Genomic DNA, 25,217 nt, shown 5'->3' on the forward strand with positions numbered 1-25,217 from the left:
ATGTATTTACCGATATTCCATCAGATGAAACAAAATCTTGTAATCAACATTATTAGCCACATTTATCTTTTAATAGATCTTTTAAGACCTCATTTGTAGTTCAAGAAGTAAATGGAGGAGCAGTCACTGGAAAATCCCAGGTTTACTTTCTATCCAAAACCAATATATGATTCTGGATGTAGGTTTGCTCACTGAGCTGGAAGGTTCATTTCCAGACGTTTCGTCACCCTACTAGGTAACATCTTCAGTGGGCCTTCAGGCAAAGCACTGCTGCTGATTCCTGCTTTCTATTTATATGTTTGGGTTTCTTTGGGTTGGTGGTGTCATTTCCTGTTCTTTTTCTCAGGGGATGGTAGATGGAATCTAACTCAATGTGTTTGTTGATAGAGTTCCAGTTGGAATGCCATGCTTCTGGGAAGTCTATCAACAACCACATCGAGTTAGACTCCATCTATCACCCCCCTGAGAAAAAGAACAGGAAATGACATTGCCATAGGAAATGACAACACCACAGGAAATGACATCACCAACCCAAAGAAACCCAAACATATAAATAGAAGGCAGGATTCGCCTGGAGACCCACTGAAGATGTTACCTAGTAGGGTGACAAAACGTCTGGAAATGAACCTTTCAGCTCAATGAGCAAATCTACATCCAAAACCTCAACCTGAGCTACAAATCTTCTCAAAACTCACTAATATATAATATCCAGAACACCTGTTGAGATGATAACAAGCAGCCTCATTTCCCTCAGTTAAGAAAGGAAAGAAAGATCCAGTGACTTTCTATTAGAAGGAATTGGACTCCATTGGGTTCTGAAATTCAAATATATTTTTAGGAACATGGAAAAATTGTGTTCAAGTTTTCATACTGATGTAAATCCTCAATTATGTTTTTATAACCAGACAGATTGCCCATTTGGCCAATACCATTACATCCCTGCAGTGTGGAAGCGGATCATTCGGCCCATTGGGTCCACAGCGACCCTCTGAAGAGCATCCGCCTCCCAGAATCACCCCCCTACCCTATCCCTGTAACCCTGCATTTTTCATCAGTAATCCATCTAGGCTGCACATCCCTGAACACTATGGGCAGTTTAGCTTGGCCAATTCATCTAACCTGTACATCTTTGGACTGCAAGAAGAAAACGGAGTACCTGGAAGAAAACCACGCACTCACCAAGGGTGGAATCGAACCCAAGTCCCTGGTGCTGTGAGGCAGCAGTGCCACCTTGCCGCCCCAATATCTTGGTGAGATAAATAAATAAACTGCTAGATGGCCAAAGGAACACTCTTGTCACTGGACCGAATCTTATTATTTTGGATGTGTGTGTCGCTTTGGTCACGTTTCTTTTCCTCCTTGAGGCCAAGTGAGGTTTCTCACTCTATTGTCCCAAACCCGCCTCATTAACTAGTTACCCTATCATTACCCTCTTGTTGAGTACTAGCTGGGTTTAACCACACGCTGCAGCTGCAAGAATTCGCCACTGCCCGAATATCTCAGAATAGATTGGCATTCTTGCTGCTGGTGCCAACATTCCCTGTAAGTTGCGTGGCTACTTGGAAACCCTATGCATACCTGTCATCCTTCACTATGTTTAAATTAAGTTTCTATTTAAACATACCATGCACAGAACTCTTTTGGCCCCTGTTGTATGTCTTAAAATGACTTTGCAAAACAATTAGCTCCACTGGGAAGTTTTAACAATAAATATGTTTATTTGTGACACTAGATGGGAAGCTTGTGGAGGTTGACCCACATCATATTATTATCGAAGATGAGGATGGCTCCTGTACGCTGATCTTGGACACTCTCACTGCTGCTGACTCAGGACAGTATATGTGCTATGCAGCTAGTGCTGCAGGAAATGCCAATACACTTGGGAAGATTCTTGTACAAGGTAGGAATTCCGAAACGTAAATAAGGCAGTGAAGTTCCTTTGACATGCTCCATTGGCTGGGGAAATTGTGTTCTTCCTTTTTAAAATTCTATTACTTAAGTAATAATCTTCCTTAATAAAGACCAAGATTTTCTATTTTATGAAGTGAAATATTTATCTATTTTTCTGATCCTCTCAAGTTCTGTATTCAGTTTGGAGGTTAAAAACATGCCATTGAAAAATAATGTCTGACTGGCTGAGAAAGAAATAAGTTTGCAAGAATTCTTGTTTTCATTTGGCCAAATGTCAAGATTTTAAAAATTGAAATGTTCTTTCTAGACCAGTGAAATCACTTGACAATTCAGCATGGATATTAGTTAATGCCATAGCTGGTTTGCCGGTGTACATATATGCATCGTATCCATTATGGATGTTCATGCATCTGCATGTACTGCATAAGAACTTGCCATACCTCTGAAGGCAAAGAAAGAAGTATGAGAGCCTGTTTCATATTTAAATAATGTCTCCTGCCTATTTCAGGTTTCCCTCCAGAAATTGATCTGTACAGAACTCAGCTGACACCAAAACAGCTGTGTTTAGAAAACCCAGATCTACATATAGCCCAACCAACAATCCTTAATGGGATCACTGGAAGCAACCACCAAAAGGATATGTAACTGTAGTAAAAAAGACTGAATGTGGAACTGGGAGAAGGGGAAATCCTGGTCCAGCAGTACTGATGACAGTTGCACACAACAACTACCATGATCCCCTATCTCTGTTGACCTGCCTGGAGGCATCCAGGCAGTTTTGAGTTCACTGACCTGCCTGGAGGGTAGATCGTGTCTCGAAACCGTATTGAGTTCTATGAGAAGGTGACCAAACAGGCGGATGAGGGTAATGCAGTTGATGTGGTGTATATGGATTTCAGTAAGGCATTTGATAAGTTTCTCCATGATAGGCTATTGCACAAAATATGGAGGCCAGAGATTGAGTGTGATTTAGCTGTTTGGATAAGTAATTGGCTAGCTGAAAGAAGACAGAGGGTGGTGGTTGATGGGAAATATTCATCCTGGAGTTCACTTACTAGTGGGGTACCACAACGATCTGTTTTGGGTCAACTGTTGTTTGTCATTTATATAAATGACTTGGATGAGGGCACAGAAGGATGGGTTAGTAAATTTGCGGATGACAGTAAGGTAGGTAGAGTTGTGGATAGTGACGAAGTATGTTGTAGATTACAGAGAGACATAAATAAGCTGCAGAGCTGGGCTGTGAGGTGGCAAATGGAGTTTAATGTGGAAAAGTGTGAGGTGATTCACTTTGGAAGGAGTAACAGGAATGCTAATGGTAAGATTCTTGGTAGTGTAGATGATTAAGAGATCTCAGTGTCCAGGTACATAGATCCTTGAAAGTTGCCACCCAGGTTGATAAGGTTGTTAAGGAGGCATACAGTGTGTTAGCTTTTATTGGTAGAGGGATTGAGTTTCAGAACCATGAGATCATGCTGCAGCTGTACAAAACTCTAGTGTGGTCACATTTGGAGTATTGCGTACAGTCCTGGCCACCGCATTATAGGAAGGATGTGGAAGCTCTGGAAAGAGTTCAGAGGAAATTTACTTAGATGTTGCCTGGTATGGAGGGAAGGTCTTATGAGGAAAGGCTAAGGGATTTGAGACTATTTTTTGTTAGAGAGAAAAAGGTTGAGAGGTGACTTAATTGAGACAAAAAAGATAATCCGAGACTTGGATAGGTTGGACAGTGAGAACCTTTTTCCTCAGATGGTGATGGCTAGCACAAGGGGACATAGCTTTAAATTGAGGGGTGATAGATATAGGACAGATATCAGAGGTAGTTTCTTTACTCAGAATAGTAGGAGTGTGGAATGCACTGCTTGAAACAGTAGTAGACTCGCCACTTTAAGGACATTTAAATGGTTATTGGAAAGGCATATGGACGAGAATGGAATAGTATAGGTTAGATGGGCTTCAGACTGGTTCAACAGGTCGGCACAATATTGAGGGCCGAAGGGCCTGTACTGCACTGTAATGTTCTATGTTCTGTATGTTCTAACATGTAACTTCAGCTTGCCATTCACACATAAGTAAATTTCAAGACCAAGTATTGAGAGTTCCTCAGTCATAACCATTCTAGTCTAGGACTTGTTTCCTTGCATAAAGTAGCTTTGAGATTCAGTTTTTTTTTGTCTTTTCAAGCCAAACAATTTCTCACTTTAACTTTCAGTCCCTCCAAGGTTTGTAAGCCACCTTAGAAACATCGCATTTGTAGAGAATGAAGATACGCAGTTTGTATGCACAATTGAAGCTGCACCAACCCCACAGATAAGGTAAGGTTTATTCATTTAACAACATTTAATTATTGCAATAGTTCTTGTGATGGAAGAAAAACCTTCTAATTTGTAAATGGAAAGATAAAAATATATGGAGAAATTAGGAATACTATAAATTGAACACAAGAACGTGATTCGTGCTCCTCAAGCAAGGCTCCGTACTAACAACGTTACATCACAAGACTTAAAACACACGTCACATCTGTTGCAGGAGAGCCTAAGACAAGTCCACCTGATTCCTCAACTGAGCATTCCCTTCTATTATAATTGACTGGGCCCCTAGTCATGTCTGACACAATATGTCTTCACCTTTTCCTTCCCTCCCATACCATCAGTAAGGTCCCCCTTGTCCTCATTTTCCACCAGCAACATCCACACATCCAAATGCTTGTCTGGTGGCATTCTACTGAAGGTGTTGAAAATAAACCATCATTTTCAACACCTTCAGGAGAATGCCACCAGACAAGCATTTCCCTCCTCTCCCTTTTCATCCATCTGGGACACCCTGGTCTTCCTCTACTCCCAACATCTCTCCACAACATCTTCCCAGGCAACCACAGAGGGTGTAACACTATTCCATTTACTTCCTCATTCCTCATTATCCAAGGTCTCAGACACAACTCCTGAGGTGAGGCAGTGATTTACCTACACTTCATTCAGTCTAATCTACTGTAGTTGCTGCTCAATACTTTCTCCTATATGATTGGGACACAAAGTGCAGACTGAGTGCTCACTTTGATCAGAACGTAGATGGTTCACATAAAAATGCCCCCAAATTTGCAATTAACTGCTACTTCAACACCACCCTCATGTTTCCATGATGACATTTCTATGAGTGGCCTGCTGCAGTACTCCAGTGAGGATCAACATATGTTAGAGGAACAACACCTAGTGTTCTGCTTAGATACCTTACAGCCTCAGGATTCAACATCATGTTTAACAATTTCAGCACATGAACGCTGTCTTCCATGTTTCCTACCCACCCCCACAATCCCAGATCCTGTCATGAAATGAGTTGCTTTCAGCACAACCAATCCATTTTCAATGTAAGCAAACGTGAGGCTATCCATTTTGGATTGAGAAAGGATAGATCAAGATACTTTCTAGATGGTATGACGTTAAATACAATGGATGTCCAAAGACATTTGGGGGTTCACGTGCATAGATCTTTAAAATATCATGAACAAATGCAGGAAGTAATCAAGAAAACGAACAGAATGCTGGCTTTATATCGAGAGGACTGGTATACAAAGATGCTGAAATTATGTTGCAACTATACAGAACGCTTAGTAGACCCCATAGACCCCTTTTGGAGCACAATAATTCCCCCCTCCGTACCCGGGGGGTATACATTCCAGGAATTACCACGGAAGCCCGACACCGCGGATAGGAGCGAAGCATTCATTTCAATGGGAAATGTACCTTGCCGGCAGCCTCCTGGTCTCTGGTTCCCTATAAGACGTTCAGAGCGCTGAAATCACGGAAAACGATTCAGTGTATTTGAGTAAATCTGGGCACCACACCTTAGGAAGGATATATTGGCATTGGAGGGAGTACGACATAGGTTTACAAGAATGATACCTGAAATTCAGCGGCTAACTTATAAGAAGAAATTTTACAAATTGGGTCTGTTTCCTATAGAATTTAGGAATTTAAGGTGATCTAATAGAATGTTTTCAAGATATTAACAGAAAGAGACAGACAGAGTACACATTTGGAACTCTCTTCCACAAACAGCAGCAGATGCAGGATCAGTTGTTAATTTTAAATCTGAGATAGATAATTTTTTGTTCAGTAAAGGTATTCAAGGATATGGGCCAAAGCAGGTATATGAAGTTAGGCCACAGATCAGCCAGGATCTCATTGAAAGGTGGAACAGGCTCAAGGGGCTAATTGGTTGACTCCTGTTTCTATGTTCTTCTGTACTTAAGTCCCCATTATCACCTACCTAGCTTTACTTCTCCCCTGTCTTACTATCAACAGTCCCTTTGTTCTCTCTTTTTCTGATTGGTCACGGAACTCAAAACATTAACTGTCTTTTCTCACCATAAATGCTGCTAGACTTGCTGAATTTCTACAGCAATTTCAGCTTCCTCTTGTTTGTTTCAGATCTCCAGATCTGCAGTTCTTTGTTTTATTATCAGAAGATTGTGCAGTGTAAAAGCTCAGAGTAATGTCTGGTATTACCTCCCTGAATCCCTCTACCTCATCACAGAACATAGAACATAGAAAAATACAGTGCAGTACAGGCCCTTTGGCCCTCGATGTTGCGCCGATCCAAGCCCACCAAACCTACACTAGCCCACTATCCTCCATATGCCTATCCAATGCACGTTTAAATGCCCATAAAGAGGGAGAGTCCACCACTGCTATTGGCAGGGCATTCCATGAACTCACGACTCGCTGAGTAAAGAATCTACCCCTAACATCTGTCCTATACCTACCATCCCTTAATTTAAAGCTATGCCCCCTCGTAATAGCTGACTCCATACGTGGAAAAAGGTTCTCATGGTCAACCCTATCTAAACCCCTAATCATCTTGTACACCTCTATCAAGTCACCCCTAAACCTTCTTTTCTCCAATGAAAACAGCCCCAAGTTCCTCAGCCTTTCCTCATACAATCTTCCTACCTTACCAGGCAACATCCTGGTAAACCTCCTCTGCACCCGTTCCAGTGCCTCCACATCCTTCCTATAGTATGGCGACCAAAACTGCACACAATACTCCAGATGCGGCCGCACCAGAGTCTTATACAACTGCAACATGACCTCAGGACTCCGAACTCAATTCCTCTACCAATAAAAGCCAGTACGCCATACGCCTTATTCACCGCACTATTTACCTGGGTGGCAACTTTCAGAGATCTGTGTACATGGACACCAAGATCCCTCTGCTCATCCACATTACCAAGTATCCGACCATTAGCCCAGTACCCCATCTTTTTGTTACTCTTACCAAAGTGAATCACCTCACACTTACCTACATTGAACTCCATTTGCCACCTTTCTGCCCAGCTCTGCAGCTTATCTATATATATCCCACTGTAACCTGACACATCCTTCCTCACTGTCAACAATTCCACCGACTTTCGTATCATCCGCAAACTTGCTCACCCTTCTAGCCCCTCCTCCATGTCATTTATAAAAATGACAAACAGCAACGGTCCCAAAACAGATCCTTGGGGAACACCGCTAGTAACTGCACTCCAAGATGAACCTTTACCATCAACTATTACCCTCTGTCTTCTTCCAGCCAGCCAATTCCTAATCTAAACCTCCAACTCACCCTCAATGCCATACCTCCGTATTTGTTGCAGTAGCCTACCATGGGGAACCTTATCAAACGCCTTACTAAAATCCATATACACCACATCTACCGCTTTACCCTCGTCTACCTCCTTAGTCACCTTCTCAAAGAATTCAATAAGGTTTGTTAGGCACGACCTGCCCTTCACAAAACCATGCTGACTATCCTTGATCACATTATTCCTATCCAGATGTTCATAAATCCTATCCCTTACAATTCTCTCTAAGACTTTGCCCACAACAGAAGTGAGACTCACTGGCCTGTAGTTACTAGGGTTATCCCTACTCCCCTTCTTGAACAAGGGAACCACATTTGCTATCCTCCAGTCTTCTGGCACTATTCCTGTAGACAACGAGGACATAAAAATCAAGGCCAATGGCTCTGCAATCTCCTCCCTTGCTTCCCAGAGAATCCTAGGATAAATGCCATCAGGCCCAGGGGACTTATCTATTTTCACCCTTTCCAGAATTTCCAACACCTCTTCCCCACATACCTCAAAGCCGTCCATTCTAATTAATTGTGACTCAGTATTCACATCGGCAACAATGTCTTGTTCCTGAGTGAATACTGACGAAAAGTATTCATTCAGTGTCTCCCCAATCTCTTCAGCTTCCACACGCAACTTCCCACTACTATCCTTGACTGGACCTATTCCTACCCTAGTCATTCTTTTATTCCTGACATACCTATAGAAAGCCTTAGGGTTTTCCCTAATCCTACCAACTAAGGACTTTTCATGTCCCCACCTTGCTGCTCTTAGCTCTCTCTTCAGGTCCTTCCTGGCTACCTTATAACTCTCAATCGCTCCAATTGAACCTTCACGCCTCATCTTTACATAGGCCGCCCGATTCCCTTTAACAAGGGATTCCAATTCCTTATTAAACCATGGCTCCCTCACACGACCCTTTCCTCCCTGCCTGCCAGGTACATACTTATCAAGGACACTCATCTTCCTCTATTTTGGTCATCCCTCTTAATTTTTTCCATGCCTTGACAATTGTTTTTATGTTTTTGTAATGTGTTCTGAAATATTCATGTAAACTGAGAATGCTGTATAAAGAACAAGTTATAATTTTGTGCACAAAATTAAAGAAAAGTTATTCATGTCATGGAAGTGGATCATTCAAGAAAATGAAGTAAAAGTTCTGACAAGCTTGGAATTTATTTTCAGTGGAATAGAACAGGTAAATAATGGATCTAATAATCTTCCAAATTGTAATTTAATAACATCCTAAAAACATCATAAATCATTTATTATCCCATGCTCATGTCTGTGTACAATAAAAACAAATAAATGTATCAACCGATTAAACAGTTGTTCCTTTTATACAGGATGCTGTAATGGGTTATATTTCTAATGATACCACTTTAAATTGATCATGTCTTGGGTGGGTATGGGGCCGTGTAAGTATAGTGTGAAACTAAATCCATAGTGATGCAATAAAGCTACCCTCGATCAAGAATACAGCATTATCTCAGGGCAGCACTGTACCATTTTCAGAAGGATAGCCAAAGGTCTGTGATGGGCTAAAAATTTAGATTTGAATTGTTTTTATTTCTCTAAAGACTCTCTATGGAATAGTGAATAACTAATGAATTACTATTTGAACACTAAGTGGTGGGGTTAACATTACGTCCACAACTGAATATACATGCCCTTCCACAGAAACTACTTGGACCTATTAGGTCCATAACTGGCTGCTCCAAAATGACATCTGATGGATGGCTATAAAAGCAACTTTTCATTTAAGGTGATGTGGGAATTTCTAAACAAAGCAAAGCCATATAGCTACAAGTGAGGGTGTGCTGGTTATTCTATTAGATTAATAGCTTCATTCAGCTACTGTTTGTGAGCTGATGGTTTTCTACATTGAACTGGGTTTTTAAATATTCCATTGAAAGCTTATATTTTTTTAAGTTTTTTTCAAATATCAATTAATTTGATTTACATTTAATTTTGTTTCTATTGAAGATGGAGTAAAGATGGTTCACCATTAACAAATAAAACAAAATACCAGACTTTCTATGATCCTCAATTTGGAGTTGCAGTGCTGGTCATCAAAAACACAGAAAAGAATGACCTTGGAGTCTATGAATGTGAAGTGAGTATGATGAAATAGAGTAGTTTTCTTCTCTATAAATAACAGGAAAGCCCTCCATTTTTATTCACCACCGTATTCAGTTTTGTTTTGGTTATGGGAGACTTCACACCAAGTATGAGCATAGAATTAAATGTTGCAAATGCATAGAAATCTTTCCACTCTAGTTTATTGTTTCACATTAGCAAAAGAAATTGCAAATCAATAGCTGTCACTGGGATTCCTGATCTCTGAGATAGAATTTTCTGATGTCACATTTGCAGCAAGTTTACAGCATCTTACCTGAAGTACATCTGACAAGATATTTGAATCATAAAGTACCATAACCTGAACAATTTGAGAGATAATGAGGGTATGTAATAAATGTATCACATCCATCATGGCTGACTTTAATTTTCATGTAGATTGGTATAGGCAGATTCATAGATGAGGAAGAATTCATAGTGTATTTGAGACGGTTTCCTAGAATGATGCAATGTGGATAAAACCACAAATCAAAGACATTTAGACAGGTACATAAATAGGAAAGATTTAGAGGGATATGGGCCAGATGCAGGCAAGTGGGACTAGTTTGGGTAACTTGGTCAGCGTAGATAAGTTGAAGCGAAGGGTCTATTTCCATGCTGTATGACCTATTTTGCATCTGGAGCAGTGTAATGACACAGGTTTACTAAATGACATCAGAGTAAAAGATTCCCTCAGAAACAATGACCATAATTTAGTATTCAATTTTAGATGGAGAAACTGGGGTAAGAAACAACTACGCTAAGCTTAAATGAGAGAAATTACAAACAAATGAAGACAGTGCTGGCTGGAGTGGACTAAGAGTTTATCAGCAAGGACATTTGACAATGGCAGATGTTTAAGAAAATAGTTCATGGCTTATAGCAAATATATATTCCAGTGAGGAAGGATTCTAGGAAGGGGATAAGCCAACAATGGTTTACCAGGGAAGTTAACGATAGCAATAAATTGAATGTAAAAATATGCAATATGGTCAAGATTAGTGGTCAGCCACATAGAGGATTGGGACAGTTTTAAAAAGAAAAGAAAACCAAAAAAGAATGAAATAAACTTTGAGGGTAAACTTGCAAGTAATATCAACATAGATGCCAAGAGCTTCTTTAAATATATAAAGAGAAAGTGAGAAGCCAAAGTGAACATGGTACCTTTAGAGAATGAATCTGGGGAAATAATAATGGAGAACCAGGAAATGGCAGAGGAGTTGAATAAATACTTACATCTGTTTTCACAACAGAGAACACGAACAGCATTTTAAACTTACTGAATAAGTTAGGGGTAAAAGGAAATAAGTACAATACCTATCACTAGAGAAAAAGTTCTGGGAAAACTAATGCGACTAAAGATCAATAAGTTCCCGAGACCCTAATGGAATGCATCTTAGGATAAAAAAGGACGTAAATAGTAGATGCATCATCAAGGAATGGAAAATTGCCAAAGTGATACCTATATTTAAAAAGGGAAGGAGACAAAAAAAATGTGACTAAAACCTAGTTAGCTTAGCATCTATTGTTGGGAAAATATTAGAGTTTTTACAAAGGATGTAATAGAAGAGCATTTAAATATACATATATTGTTAAGTAGAGTCAGAACGGTTTTATGAAAGGGAAATCATGACTGACAAATTTACTGGAATTCTTTAAGGCTTAAGAGGAGTGGTTGAGTAGATTGAGCCTGTAGTCTTTGGAACTTAAAAGAATGAAAGATCACCTTATTGAAACATGCAAGATTCTTGGAGGACTGGACAAGGTAGATGTAAAAAGGTTGTTTCCTCTTGATTAGAATAAGGATGGCAAGATTCAGAAACGTTGGATGATGAGAAATTAAAAGCTTAGGCAAAAAGGAAAAAGTGGCAAACATAAGGTTTAGGAAACTGAATGCAGACCGTGTCCTTGAAGAATACTAAGAAAGCAGAAAAGAACTTAAACAACAAATTAGGAGGGTTAAAAAGGGCCATGATATATGTTTGACAAACAGGAGTAAGGAAAGTCGCAACCTTTTATACATATAAAAGAAGCAAGAGTTTAGCTAAGAAAGGGTAAGTCTACTCCAGGAAAAAGGAAGGACTGTATGTATGGAGCCAGAGGAAGTGGTTGAGGTCCTTAATGCATACTTCACATCAATATTCACAAAGGAAAAGGACATGGTAGATAGTGCATCTCGAGAGGAGTATGTTGATATTCTGGGGCTTGTCAGTTTAAAAAAGGAGGAGGTGTTGGGGGTTTTAAAAAGCATTAAGGTAAACAAGTCCACAGGACCTGATGGATCAATCCTAATGCTGTAGGAAGCGAGTGAGGAAATTTTGGCGATCTTGTACCAAATCTTGGCAGCCTGCTTAGTCACAGGAGAGGTCCCAGAGAATTAGAGAAGAAACAGCATTGTGCCTTTTTTTAAGAAGGGCAACAGGGATAATCCTTGAAATTACAGTCCAGTGAGTCTTACATCAGTGGTAGGCATGATTTGGTAGGCATTAGCTTGGTGGAGCACTGCCACCAAGCTAAGTGGGACAGACAAGACAGATCTAAAAACTCAAGTCTGGGAATCCATGAGGCACTGTGAGCCATCAAGAGTAGCAATATGGCCCAATACTATCCACACTCAACCAATGCTATCAAGCCAGGAGATCAACCCTGGTTCAATGGAAAGTGCAGAAGGGCATGCCAGCTGCAACTAAGAGGGCCTAAAAATGACGTGTCAAATTAGTGAAGCAATCAAACAGGGCTACTTGTGTGATGTAAGCAGCAAATGACAGACCTAAGCAATCCCACAATCAATGGATCAGATCTAAGCTCTGCAATCCTGTCATATCCAGTTGTGAATAATAGTGGACAATGAAACAACTTACTGGAAGAGAAGGCTCCATGAATATTCCCATCCTCCATGATGGAATAGACCAACACATCAGTGCAAATGATAAGGCTGAAGCATTCACAATTTTAGTCAAATGTGCCTCCTCCGTTCGTCCCCAGAATCATTGATACCATTCTTCAGCCAATTTGTTTCACTCCACGTAATATCAAGAAATGATTAGAGGCACTGGGATATTCAAAAGCTGTGGGCCCTGACAACATTCTGCCGATAGTACTGAAGACTTGTGCTCCAAAACATTCCACACTCCTAGCCAAGATGTTCCAATATACCATTACCACAGGCATCTACCTGATAATGTGGAATGTTGCCCAGGTATGCTTCATCAGTCTACTCTTGATCATCAGTAAATGATGGAAGGTGTCATCAACACACAGCATCTGTTCAGCAATAACCTGCTCGATGATGTTCAGTTTGGGTCCCAAAAGGGCCACTCATCTCCTGATTTCATTACAGCTTTGGTTCAAACATGAACAAATGAGCTGAATTCCAGACATGAATTGACAATGACAGCCTTTGACATCACAACTGCATTTGACTGAATGTGGCGTCAAAACGAGAGCTAATGGGAATCAGAGAAAATGTTTCCAGATGGGAGTCATACCTGGCATAGAGAAAGATGGTTGTGGTTAATGGAGGTCAGTCATCTCAGCTGCAGGACATCTCTGCAGAAGTTCTTCAAGGTAGTGTCCTCGGCCCAAAAATCTTCAAATGCTTCATCAGTGATGTTCCCTTTATCATAAGGTCAGAAGTTCAGCACCATTCACGACTCCATAGATGCTGAAGAAGTCCATGTTTAATTGCAACAAGACCTGAATAGTATCCAGGCTTAGGTTAACAAGGTGCAAGTAACATTCACATCACACAAGTGACAGGTAATGAACATCTCCAATAAGATACAATCCAACGATTGCCCTTTATATTCAATGACATTACCATCACTAAATCCCCAACTATCAACATTCTTGGGGTTACCATTGACCAGAAGCTCAACGAGACTCACCACAAATGTCTACAAGAGCAGGTCATAAGCAAGGAATACTATACTGAGCAACTCACCTCACGACTCCCCAAGCTTGTCCACCCTACCATCTACAAGACACAAATCAGGAGTACTTTGAATGCTTCCCACTTCCTTGGATGGGTACAGCTCCAACAACATTCAAGAACATTTACACCATCCAGGACAAAGCAGCCATTTGATTAGCACCACATCTATAATCCTCTCCCTTCATCGCCAATGCTCAGTGGCAGCAGTGTACTGTCTAAAGGATGCACTGCAAAAATTAACCAAAGATCATTGTCAGCGTTTTGCAAATCCATAATCACTTCCATCCAGAAGGACAAGGGCAACAGATATATGGGAAGACCACCACCCAAAGTTCCCCTCCAAGTCACTCACCATCCTGATTGGAAATATATCGCCATTCCTGCACTGTTGCTGGATCGAATATTGGAACTCCCTTCACAACCCATTTTGTGTCTTCCTACAGCATGTGGGCTGAAGTGGTTCAAGACAGCAGCTCACCACCAAATTGGGATGGACAATAAATGCTCATCAGCCAGCAACACCCATGTCTCATAAGAAAATTTTAAAAACCCTCCAGCTTGATGTTTTCTGTTTCATTGGTGTGAATATTATGGAACTGCTGAATGCACTGGAAGTCATCATAAGAACATGTATAGGTGGAAGTCTGAAAGATTTTGGTTACAATGCAAATTCCAAACTCCCTGCTGACATTTAATTACCACCCATCTGGTTCTTTGTTTATGTTCTTCTTCCCTTCTATATGTCAATATGATGTACATCCTAACAAAAATTAAAATGCCTTCAACAATGCAGCTTCATAATGCAGAATACGTAATAAACAATGCCACCATTCTAGTTTATATTTATGAATCTGAGTTGTTGTTTTTCTCCTCCCAGGTTACTAACAAGCTGGGTATAGCCAGAGATGTTGCAGAGCTGTATCTTCAGGCTCCTGCTCTGATTCCAGAAAAGAGAGGAGACCAAGTTGTCATGATTGAAGGTAAGTTCCATCAGTAATTTCATTGTTTTAAATGTAGTTCTGGGAGCTCAATATTCAGAGAAAATCTTGTTCAGAAACGGTTCAGTTGTCCAGAAACGAGATTTTCATTTATGATAATTCATTTCTAGAATTCCTTGAATATAGCCAAAAATTATAAGGATGAAATTGATCATTTAGATTTTCAAAGGTCTGACTCACGCAGTGGCAGTCATCTTCTTAGCAGCATGGCTGGGTCTGCTGCACAAGAGAGGAGGAAAAAGAATGGCAGGGCTACAGTGGTTATGGCTTAAATTCTAAAGAGAAAAAAAAGGCATTTCTGCAGCCACAAAAGAGACTCCAGGATGGTATGTTGCCTTCCTCATGCTAGGGTCAGGGATGTCATTAAAGGACATTCTGAAGAGGGAGGGAAAACAGACACACATCGTGGTATATATTGGTATCAATAACGTGGGTAGAAAAAGGGATGATGAGCAGAATTTAGAGAGCTAGGACATAGATTAAAGAATGGTGATATGAATGAATATGGACAGGAGTTAATCCAGATGAGTGTGTTGTGGGAGAGATGATGCAGGAGGAAGGACTTTAGATTTCTGGCATGGTGGAACTGTACAAGGTGGACAGCTGCACCTGAACCAAATGGGGCCAGTATCCTTGTGAGGACGTTTGCTCGTGCTATTGGCGAGAGTTTAAACTAACTTGGCAGGGAAGTGGGATCCATAGAGAATATTCAGCAGGATGAGATGAACAAACCAAATTAGAAAATATAGCAAATGTGGAGTTTGCACATTCTCCTCGTGTCTGCGTGGGTTTCCTCTAGGTGCTCCGGTTTCCTCCCATAGTCCAAAGATGTGCAGGTTCGGTGAATTGGCCATGCTAAGTTGCCCATAATGTTAGGTGCATTAGTCATGGTGAATGTAGGGGAATGTGTCTGAGTGGGTCGCTTTTCGGAGTGTCGGTGTGGACTTGTTGGGCTGAAGGGCCTGTTTCCACACTGTAGGTAATCTAATCTAATCTAAAATGAGTCAAGAAGGCAAAGACATATAGGGCCAGTTAAGGCACAAGAAAGTTTGACAATTTTGCATGGTATTTATTTTGCTAGGAGTCTGACAAATAGGCAGATGAGTGAGGGCACAAATTAAAACATGCGGGTATGATTGCTGTTACTGAGAGATGGTTGAACGAGAGGCAGGTTTGGCAGGTCAGTATTACAGGATACAGGGTCTTCAGGTGAAGCAGGAAAGGAGGTAAAAGAAGAGGAGGTGTTGCAATTTTGATCAGTGCATCTATTTCAACAGTAAGGATAAATGACATCTTAGAAGGCTCCTCAAATGCAGCAGTATGGGTACAACTTAAAAACGAAAAGGAGCAATCACATCGCTGGGAGTTTAATATAGGATCCTGAAGCAAAGTGCAAAACCTAGTGTGCAGTTACAGTAGGTGAGAAGGAAGGTGAATGGAATTTTGGCATTTATTGCCAAATGATCAGCAAATAAAAATAGGGAAGTATTGCTTCAACTCTACAAGGCACGAGTGAGGGCGCATCTGGAGTATTTTATACAGTTTTGGCCCTTTCAAGAGGGATGTAGTTGTGTTGGAAGCAATTCAGAGGAGGTTTACTAGACTGTTTCCACTGATAAGTTTGTCTTGTTAAAAGAGATTGAGCTGTTTAGACTTCACCTCTCTGAAATTTAGAAGAATGAAAGGAGATTTAATTAAGGTATATAAGAGATGCTAAAGGGGAATGACAGAGCAGACATAGTAAAGATGTTTCCTCATATTGGGCAATCTAGAACAAGAGGTCAGTTTTAGGAAAAGGTGTTGCAGATTTAAAAACAGACGAGGAGAAATCACTTCTCTCAAAGGGCTGTGGGATTCACTACCCAATTCACTGTCTATTAGATTCAAGATCGTCAACAAAAAGGACAGTGATAGGCCTGATCTCAAAGTTCTCAACTGGTGGAAGGCTGATTTTAATAAAACCAGAAATGATTTGATCAGAATGGACTGGGACCACATACTTCCAAGTGAATCTGTCTCGGAACGGTGGGATTCATTCGAGGAGGAAATATGGAGAGTACAGGACCAACATGTACCAATAAAGAAGAAGAGTGGGACTATCAAATTTTGTGAAATTTGGTCATGGAGGGATATACGGCCTTGGATTAAGAGAAAAAGAAAAGTTTCAGGCAGATAGTCAGGGCTCAAAGCAGCAGAAGCCCAAGAGGAGTATAGAATGTGCAAATGAAAAGTTAAAAAGATTAGGAGAGCAAAAAGGGTAATGAAAGGATACTGGCAGGTGAGAAAAGGAAAATCCAATGAGTACACTAAGGATAAAAGGAGAATCTGGAAAAGAGTAGGATCCATTAAGTGTCACATTAGTAATTTGTGCTTGAGTCAGAGGATATAGGTAGTTTTCTAAATGAATACTTTGGGCCAGTGTTCACTGGTGAGAGGGAGGGCATGGTTATAGAAATTGAGAAGAAGGTTTGTGATATCACTAAAGAAGTTAGCCTGAACAGAGAGGAGGCGTTCAATGGCCTAGCCGGTTTACAAGATAAATCTCCAGGGCTAGATGAAATGTACTCTGTATTGCTGAGTGAAGCAAGGGAGGAAATAGCAAGGGTGTTTACAAAGAGTTTCAAATTCTTTCTGGCCACAAGAGCAGTGCTGGAGGACAGCCAATATTGTGCCGTTATTCAAGAAGAGAGCAAGGGATAAACCATGAATTACAGGCCAGTCAGTATGCCTCGATGGTGGGGGCAATTATTGGAAGCAATTTATTTGCATTTAGAGAGACAGGGATTATTCAACAACAATCAGCATGGTTTTGTTAAGAGGAAGTCATGTCTGAACAAAATGCTTCGCTGATGCGTTAACAGATGAAAATTGACACCAAGTCAAAGACCCATTTGGAATGTTGACTAAATGTTTGGTCAGGTTTATGTGTAAAGGACTGTCACAAAGGGTCAAAGAAAAGTGGAGGCAGAGAATTTTAGGGAGAGACTTCAAGCCTATGCCTAGATGGCTGAATCCAAAACTCCACTCACTCAATTACAATTTGTAAATCCTGTAAAAGCACAGACAAACTTAAATAGTCCTAGAAGATTAATGGCAAAATTATCCAGAATAACCTGAAATCCAACTGCTGGAAATATGAATGGAAACAGATGCTGCCTAAATAATCTCTTGTGCTTTGACCAACAAATTGAAAGCACTTGACTCCATGTATGCCTGTGAACTGAAGGACAGGCAGGAGACTGGAAGAACATGCCAGCCAGGCAGCATTAGGAGGTGGAGAAATTGATGTTTCGGGTGTAACCCTTCTTCTGGACTGAGGGTGGGTATAGGGGGAGCTGCAGATAAAGTGGTGGGGGCAAGGTGGTGAAGTGGGATAGGTGATGACTGGTAGAGGGTACGACCTGGTTTGTCAATGGAAGGAATAAATCCGGTTGGTGGCAGGGAGGAGAGGAAGAGATGGGGAGGGGCTGGGAAGGGAGTTGGTGGATGGGAAGGGAGGTTATTTGAAATTGGAGAACTGAATGTTGAGTCTTCAGGGCTGTAGGCTGCCCAGACGGAAGATGAGGTGTTTTTCCTCCAATTTGCGATTTGGTTTGTTGTGGCAATGGAGGAGGCCAAGAATGGTCATGTCGGAAAGGGAATGGAAAGAGGAATTGAAATGGGCGGTGACTGGGGCACCTGCGGGGCTGGCTGCGATGATTGGCAAACTGTGCCCTAAGTTTACATTTGGTCTCACTGATGTAGAGAAGACCACATCAGGAGCACCTGATGTAGTAAACTAAGTTGGAAGAAAGGCAGGTGAAGCTCTGTCTTGCCTGGAAAGACTGTTTGGGGCCTTGGATGGAGGTGAGAGGGGTGGTGTACCGGCAGATTTTGCATCTTTTCCGGTTACAGGGGAAGGTAGCTGGGGGTTCAGGGAGTCGATGGGGAGAGTTGCACAAACCATGGACTATCCCAGGGAACGATCCTTGCAGAAGGCAGAGAGGGATGGGGAGAGGAAGGTGTTCTTAGTGGTAGGGTCTAGTTGGAGTTGGCAGAAGTGTTTAAGGATGATGCACTGGATGCGCAACACTGCCAAGCACTCATGTCTGAACCAATCACAGATTTACATGACTGGTTCAGTTTCTGGTCAATGTTGATTCCCCAGGAAATTGTAAGTGTGGATTTTAGCGATGATAATTCACTTGAATGTCAATGGAATGTGGTTAGATTCCCTCTTGTAGCAGATGATCATTATCTGATCATTGTCTGGCACTTCTGTAGTACAATTATTACTCTTCACTTCTCAGCCCAAGCCTGAGTGTCTTCTGGGAGCTGCTGCATATCGAGATGAACTCTTTCATTATTTGAAGAAAGGCAAATAGTGCTAAACATGCAATCATCAGCGACACCTAATCTTCTAATGGAGAAAATGCCATTGATAATTTTGATTTGATTTATTATTGTCACATGCATCAAGATACAGTGAAAAGTATTGTATTGAATGTTATCCACGCAAATCATACATTGTATAAGTACATAAGGGTAATAAAACAGAATGTAGAATCTAATGTTTCAGCTACAGAGAAGATGCAGAGAAAGATCATAAGAGACCCGTTCATAAGTAACACCACAGAAAAAGCTGTTTTTAAATTTTTGGTATGTGTTTTCAAACTTTTATATTTTCTTCCTGATGGAATGGGGTGGAAGAGAGTACAATTGGGGTAAGAGAGGTCTTTGATTATGTTGGTTGCTTTCGCGAAGCACGGTCATTGGAAGGAAGACTGGTTTTCGTCATGGACTGGGCTACATTCATAGCTATCTGTAATTTCTTGTGGTCTTGGGCAGACTGGTTGCCATACCAAGCTGTGATACATCTGGATGGAATGTTATCTGTGGTGCATCTATAAAATTTGGTAAAGGTCATTGTGGAAATGCCGAATTATCTTAGCCTTCTGATGAAGTAGGGGCATTGGTGTGCTTTCTTAGCTAAAGCATTGACATGGGTGGATCAGGACAGGTTGTTGGTGATATTTACTCCAAAGAACTTGAAGCTCTTGACCGTCTCCACCTCAGCACCACTGATTCAGACAGGCGTGTATCCTCCACTCCACTTCCTGAAGTCGATGACCAGCTGCTTCGTTTTGCTAACACTGAGGGAGAGACTGTTGTCTGTACACCATGCCACTAAGCTATCTCTTTCCTGTACTCTGTCTTGTCATTGTTTGAGATCCGACCCACCACCGTGATGCCATCAGCAAATTTGTAACTGGAGTTAGAGCAGAATTTGGCCATACAATCGTGAGTGTATAAGGAATATAGTAAGGGGCTGAGTAGGCAGCTTTATCAGGCACCTGTGTTGAAGATTATCATGGAGGAGGTGTTGTTACCTTTCCTGACTGATTGCAGTCTGTGGGTCAGAAAGTCAAGGATCCATGTTCAAGCAGGGAGCACAATCCCAGTTCTTGCAGTTTGGAGTTGGAATGGAACAGTTAAAGATGGTTGGTTCAAGAACACTAACCTAAGAAGCTCCTGCAGTAAAGACCTGTGTTATGGACCAGACCAAACCACCACAAAGTATATTAAGAAGATAGGGTAGACCCTAACTTAATTTCTTATTTTAAAGGTAAATATAAGGTACTACATTCCATATGCAATTTGATTGGTCAAATTACCAGATTTGAAACAAAACACACTTTATTTATACCCTCTTGTTAAGCGTGATATGAAGGTGCCGGTGTTGGACTGGAGTGGAAAAAGTTTAAAATCACACAATGCCAGGTTATAGTTCAACAGGTTTATTTGGAAGCATTCTTGTTAAAGTATTTGATAGATTAGTTAGCTATCAAACAGTAATTGTTCCAATATAGTAATATTCCATAAACACACCCTTGGCAGTAAGGCAAATTCAGAAAACAGATTGTCTCACATGCAACTCCAGCAGCCCAGGAGGAAAAGAAATCAAGAGAATTCTGAGAAAGTCTAGCAGAGAGAGAGATATACTGCAGCAACAGACCCAGTAACAAACTTCAACTGAAAAGCTATGAAATTAAAAATCCTATTTCTGTGAGAGCTTGACCACGCTCATTCAGACTGCTTTTATTATTCCAACTTAAATAAAAACCCAAGGCTTCACAAGCTGTTTACTTCATTAGATTTCCAAACAGACAGCTCAACTCCTCTGTCTTAAAACCACTCTTTAAAAAAATCAGGACAAAATAACCTCTTAATGCCATAAAATTGTCATACCTGGGGCTGAAATGGTTGACCTCCAACACTCAGGAATGTTGTGCTAGGTAAGACAAGATAATGGAGTTTTCTTTCCAGTTCCCATTAGACACTTTTGTTTTACTAGGACACTATGATGACACTAAAATGAATGCAAAGTACAGTAGATGCTGGGATCTAAAACACCATCAGAAAGTGCTGGACAGGCTGCAGAAGAGCCACAGTGGACATAAAACATCTAATGTATTTCTCTCTCCACCGATGCTACCAGAGCAGCTGAGTTGTGGGTTTTTTTTTTACAATCGTACTTTCTCAGTAGGGGCGATTTGGATCAAAGTCTAGAGTGTGTGGCTGGAAAAGCACAGCAGGTCAGACAGGATCCAAGGAGCAGGAGAATTGACATTTCAGGCAAAAGCCCTTAATCAGGAATGAGGTTTTCCAGCAGCACACTCTCGACTCTGATCTACAGCATCTGCTGTCCTCACTTTCTCCTGCTATTTGGATCAGGACCATCTCTCAACTAATTTCCTTCAATTTAAGCCAAAGGGAGCAGGAATTTAGGATACTTGGGTCTGCAGAAACCAAAGGAGAAAATCTAGTACAAGAAGCTAGGATGCATTGTTTAACCATGCCCCACTCCCACCCCCACTCAAACCTCATTGAGGAGAGGATTTGGTTTCTTGGTTACACCATAATTAAGAGCTTTACAAGCAGAAAAGTGTTAGGTGACCACCAGGAAGACTAGTAAGCGGAGGCAGGTAGTGCAGGAGTCCCCTTTTGCTATCCCCCTCTAAAACAGATATACCATGTTGGATACTGTTCGGAGGAGCATGGCCTCTAAGGGGAAAGCCGCAACGGCCAAGTTTGTGGTAACACAGTTGGCTCTGCTCCACAGCAGGTGAGGAAAAAGACAAGGATAACTTCAGTGTTAGGTCTCAATTGCAAAGGGAACTGACAGGTGGCGCCGTGACAGCAAATGAGACTCTCAAATATTATGTTGCCTCTCTGGTGTCAGACCAGGAATGTCTCAGGGCAGCTGCAGGGCATTTTGAAGGGGGAAGGTGAACAGCCAACAGTCATGTTGGTACCAATAACATGGGTTTAAAAAAAATTGCGGTTCTGCAGCAGGAATTTAGAGAGTTAGTAGTAGATTAAAGAGAAAGACTGTTAAGGTTGTAATCTCCAGATTACTTCCAGTGCCACATGCTACTGAGTATAGGAAGATAGGTCAGCTGAACATGTGGCTAAAGCAATGGTGTAAGAGGGAGGGTGTAGTGATTGTAATGAGGCAGCTGAACATCATAGAATATGAATTCCTTGATTAGGGCTGTTAATTTGGGCATTCTGGCTGAAGTATAAAAAGTGGAGTGTTAGATATTCTGGCACTCTGATAGCTGGTCTGAAAATGCAATACTAAAGTCAAGGACTGTTCATGTGTAAATAAAGTGTGACTTGGTGAGGAGATGCTGACTTCTGTGGAGCTATTTCAGGGGGCTTTAGATATTTGGATCATTGGGACAGTTTCTGTGTAGTGGGACCTGTACAAGCTGGATGGGTTGCAGCTGAACGAGAACGGGTCCAATATTGTTGCTCAAGGTTTGCTCGTCTGTTGTGGAGATTTTAAACTAATTTGGCAGGGGGATGGTGAACAGAGTAAAGACAGAACAAGGTCCAGTCAGATGTAGAAGGAGTGCTAGGATAGTCAAGTCGGCAGAGTAGACATGGGCAGGTTAAGGGACATGGGAGGTCCAGAAAGCTAGATTGTATCCAAGTGCACGAGCTTGACTAGTAATGTGGATGAATTTACAGCATTGATCAGCACGTGGGAATATGGATATTGTTTCAGTTACTGAGACATGGTTGAAATAAGGACAGGACTGGCAGCTTTTCATTCTAGGGTATGTAAGTTTCAGGCACAATAGGTGGAGGACGTAAGAGAGGTGGGGGCATTGTATTACTGATAAAGGAAACCATCACTGCAGTAATGAGAGAGAATGTCCTCGAAAGCTCTTCAAATGAGACCTTCTGGATAGAGTTTAGAAATAAAAATGGGGTAATTGCCTTGCTGGATTATACTACAGTCCTCCCAACAGCCAGAGGGAGATAGAGGAGCAGACATGTAGGTAAATTACAGAAAGGTGTGAGAGAAACAGGGTTATAGTTGTAGGGGATTTCAGCTTTGCTAACATTAACTAGGATTTCCTGAGTGTAAAAGGATTAGACGGAGTGGAATTTTTGAAGTGCTTCCAGGAGAGCTTTTTATGTCAATATAGAGATGGTCTTACTGGAACAGGGCAGTGCTGGACCTAAAACTAGGGAATGAAGCCAGTCAACTGGTTGAAGTTTCAGTTGGCAAGTGTTTTGGGGATAGTAACCATAGTTTCAAAATCATTTTGGAATGGGAAATGGGTAGTGCAGAGGTTAGGTGTCTAAACTGGAAAAAGGCCAATTTCAATATGATTAGATATAATTTGGCAAAAGTAGACTGGGAGCAGCTACTTACAGGCAAGAGGGAAAATTGGAGTCTTTTCGAAGTAGTATGGTCAGAATTCAGGACCAGCATGTTCCTCTAAGATTGAAGGACAAAGGCAGCAAGTTTATGGAACCCTGGATGTCAAAGGACATCAAGAGTTTGATAAAGAAAAAGAAGGAAATTTGACAGGTACAACACATGACGAACAGAGGAGGCATTTCCAAAGAGTGTGTAGGGGTTGCCTATAAAAGAAATTAGGATAGCAGAGAGGGGCCACAAAATATCTTTCACAGATAGGAAAACTGCAAAACCTTTTATAAATATATAGAACATAGAACATTACAGCGCAGTACAGGCCCTTCGGCCCTCGATGTTGCGTCGCCCTGTCATACTAATCTGAATCCCATCCCACCTACACTATTCCATGTACGTCCATTTGCCTGTCCAGTGACGACTTAAATCACTTAAACTTGGCGAATCTACTACCGATGCAGGCAAAGCATTCCATACCCTTACTACTCTCTGAGTAAAGATATTTTAAGAGTATTACCAGGGAAAGACTAAAGGGGCTGCCTGTGCACGGAAACAGTGACAGGAGTGAGGTCTGAAAAGAATACTTTCTGAGAAGAGAAAGACATTTGTAGTCAGAGATTTCAGTTAGGATGGGGAGATCCTTGAACATCTTTAAGATTAGTAAGGATGAGATATAAGATGTTTTATTAGACATAAAGATATTCCCAAGGCCTGATGAGATGCATCCCAGACAGCTTTGGAAGGCAGGGGAGGAGATTGCTGGGCCCCTGGCGGAGATGTTTAATACTTCGCTAGCTACAGATGAAGTGCCAGATGACTGGAGAATAGCTATTGTATTTCCTTTGTTGAAGAAGGAATAGGCCGGACAATTATAAACCACTTAGGCTGATGTCGTTGGTATGGAAATTATTGGAAAAAATTCTGAAGAAAAGGATTAATCAATACTTGGAAAGGCAAGGATTGATCAATGATAGTTAGCGCTGATTTGTTAGAGGGGGTCCTGTCTGACTAATTGAGTTCTTTTTTAAAGGGTTACTACAGTTAGTACAGGCTAGTGCAGTTGTTGTGGTTTTTATGGACTTCAGTAAGGCCTTTGAGAAGGTCCCACATGGAAAGCTGGTCCAAAAGGTAGAGCCCTTGGATTCCAAGACAAGTTGCAAACCGGATCTAAAATTGGTTTGCAAAAAGGAAGCAAAGGGTGATAGTGAAGAATTATTTTGTGTTTGGAAGCCTGTGACCAGCATTGTACCACAGGGATTAATGCTGGTACCCTTTCTGTTTGTCATATACATTGACAACCTGGATGTGATTGTAGAAGATATAATTAGTAAGTTTGCAGATGACGTGAAAATTGATGGAATTGTTCATAGTGAGGAAGACAGTATGATATTGATCAGCTGGTAAACTGGGCAGAGCAATGGCAGATGGAATGTAATCCTGCTAAATGTGAGGTGATGCATTTTGGGAGGTCCAATAAGGGAAGGATATACAAAATGAATCGTAGGTTCCTGCAGAGTACTGAGGAACAAAGGGACATTGGTGTACAAGTACATAGATCCCTGAAGGTGTCAACACAGGCAGACAGGGTGGTGAAGAAGTCATATGGGATGCTTGCCTTCATTAGCCAGGTTATAGAATATAGAAGCAAAGGAGACTAGTTCCAATTTTTTAAACATTGGTTAGGCCACATGTGGAATACTGTGTGCTGTTCTGATCACCCAGTTGGAAAGATGTGATTGCACTGAAGAGGTTGCAGAGGAACTTCACCAGAATGTTGCCTGGGCTAAAGTCTCAGTTACGAGGGGAGACTGGATAGATTAGGTTTGTTTTCCTTGGACCAGAGAAGGCTGAGGGGAGATCTATTTGAGGTATGCAAATTTATGAGAGAGTAAAAATCACACAACACCAGGTTATAGTCCAACAGGTTTAATT

The 25,217-nt window shown here is 41.2% G+C and overlaps 1 protein-coding gene across 4 annotated transcripts in view; it reads left to right on the forward strand.

Annotated features, from left to right (window-relative positions):
* obscnb (obscurin, cytoskeletal calmodulin and titin-interacting RhoGEF b) overlaps positions 1-25,217 on the forward strand; it is a 799,195-nt gene that overhangs the window by 618,325 nt on the left and 155,653 nt on the right. For all 4 annotated transcript variants that reach the window (XR_015757277.1, XM_087987576.1, XM_087987577.1 and 1 more), the window contains 4 exons: positions 1,733-1,900; positions 4,124-4,226; positions 9,509-9,638; positions 14,452-14,554. Coding sequence is in view for 3 of the 4 variants with exons in the window: in XM_087987576.1 (XP_087843702.1) it covers positions 1,733-1,900; positions 4,124-4,226; positions 9,509-9,638; positions 14,452-14,554 (504 nt within the window). In the remaining variant the exon portion in view is untranslated. The remainder of the gene's footprint in view (positions 1-1,732; positions 1,901-4,123; positions 4,227-9,508; positions 9,639-14,451; positions 14,555-25,217) is intronic.

Source organism: Chiloscyllium plagiosum, unplaced genomic scaffold (assembly GCF_037043375.1).
Source record: "Chiloscyllium plagiosum isolate Xiang-an unplaced genomic scaffold, Cpla_swu_hap1 HiC_scaffold_5, whole genome shotgun sequence".
Classification (NCBI taxonomy): Eukaryota; Metazoa; Chordata; class Chondrichthyes; order Orectolobiformes; family Hemiscylliidae; genus Chiloscyllium; species Chiloscyllium plagiosum.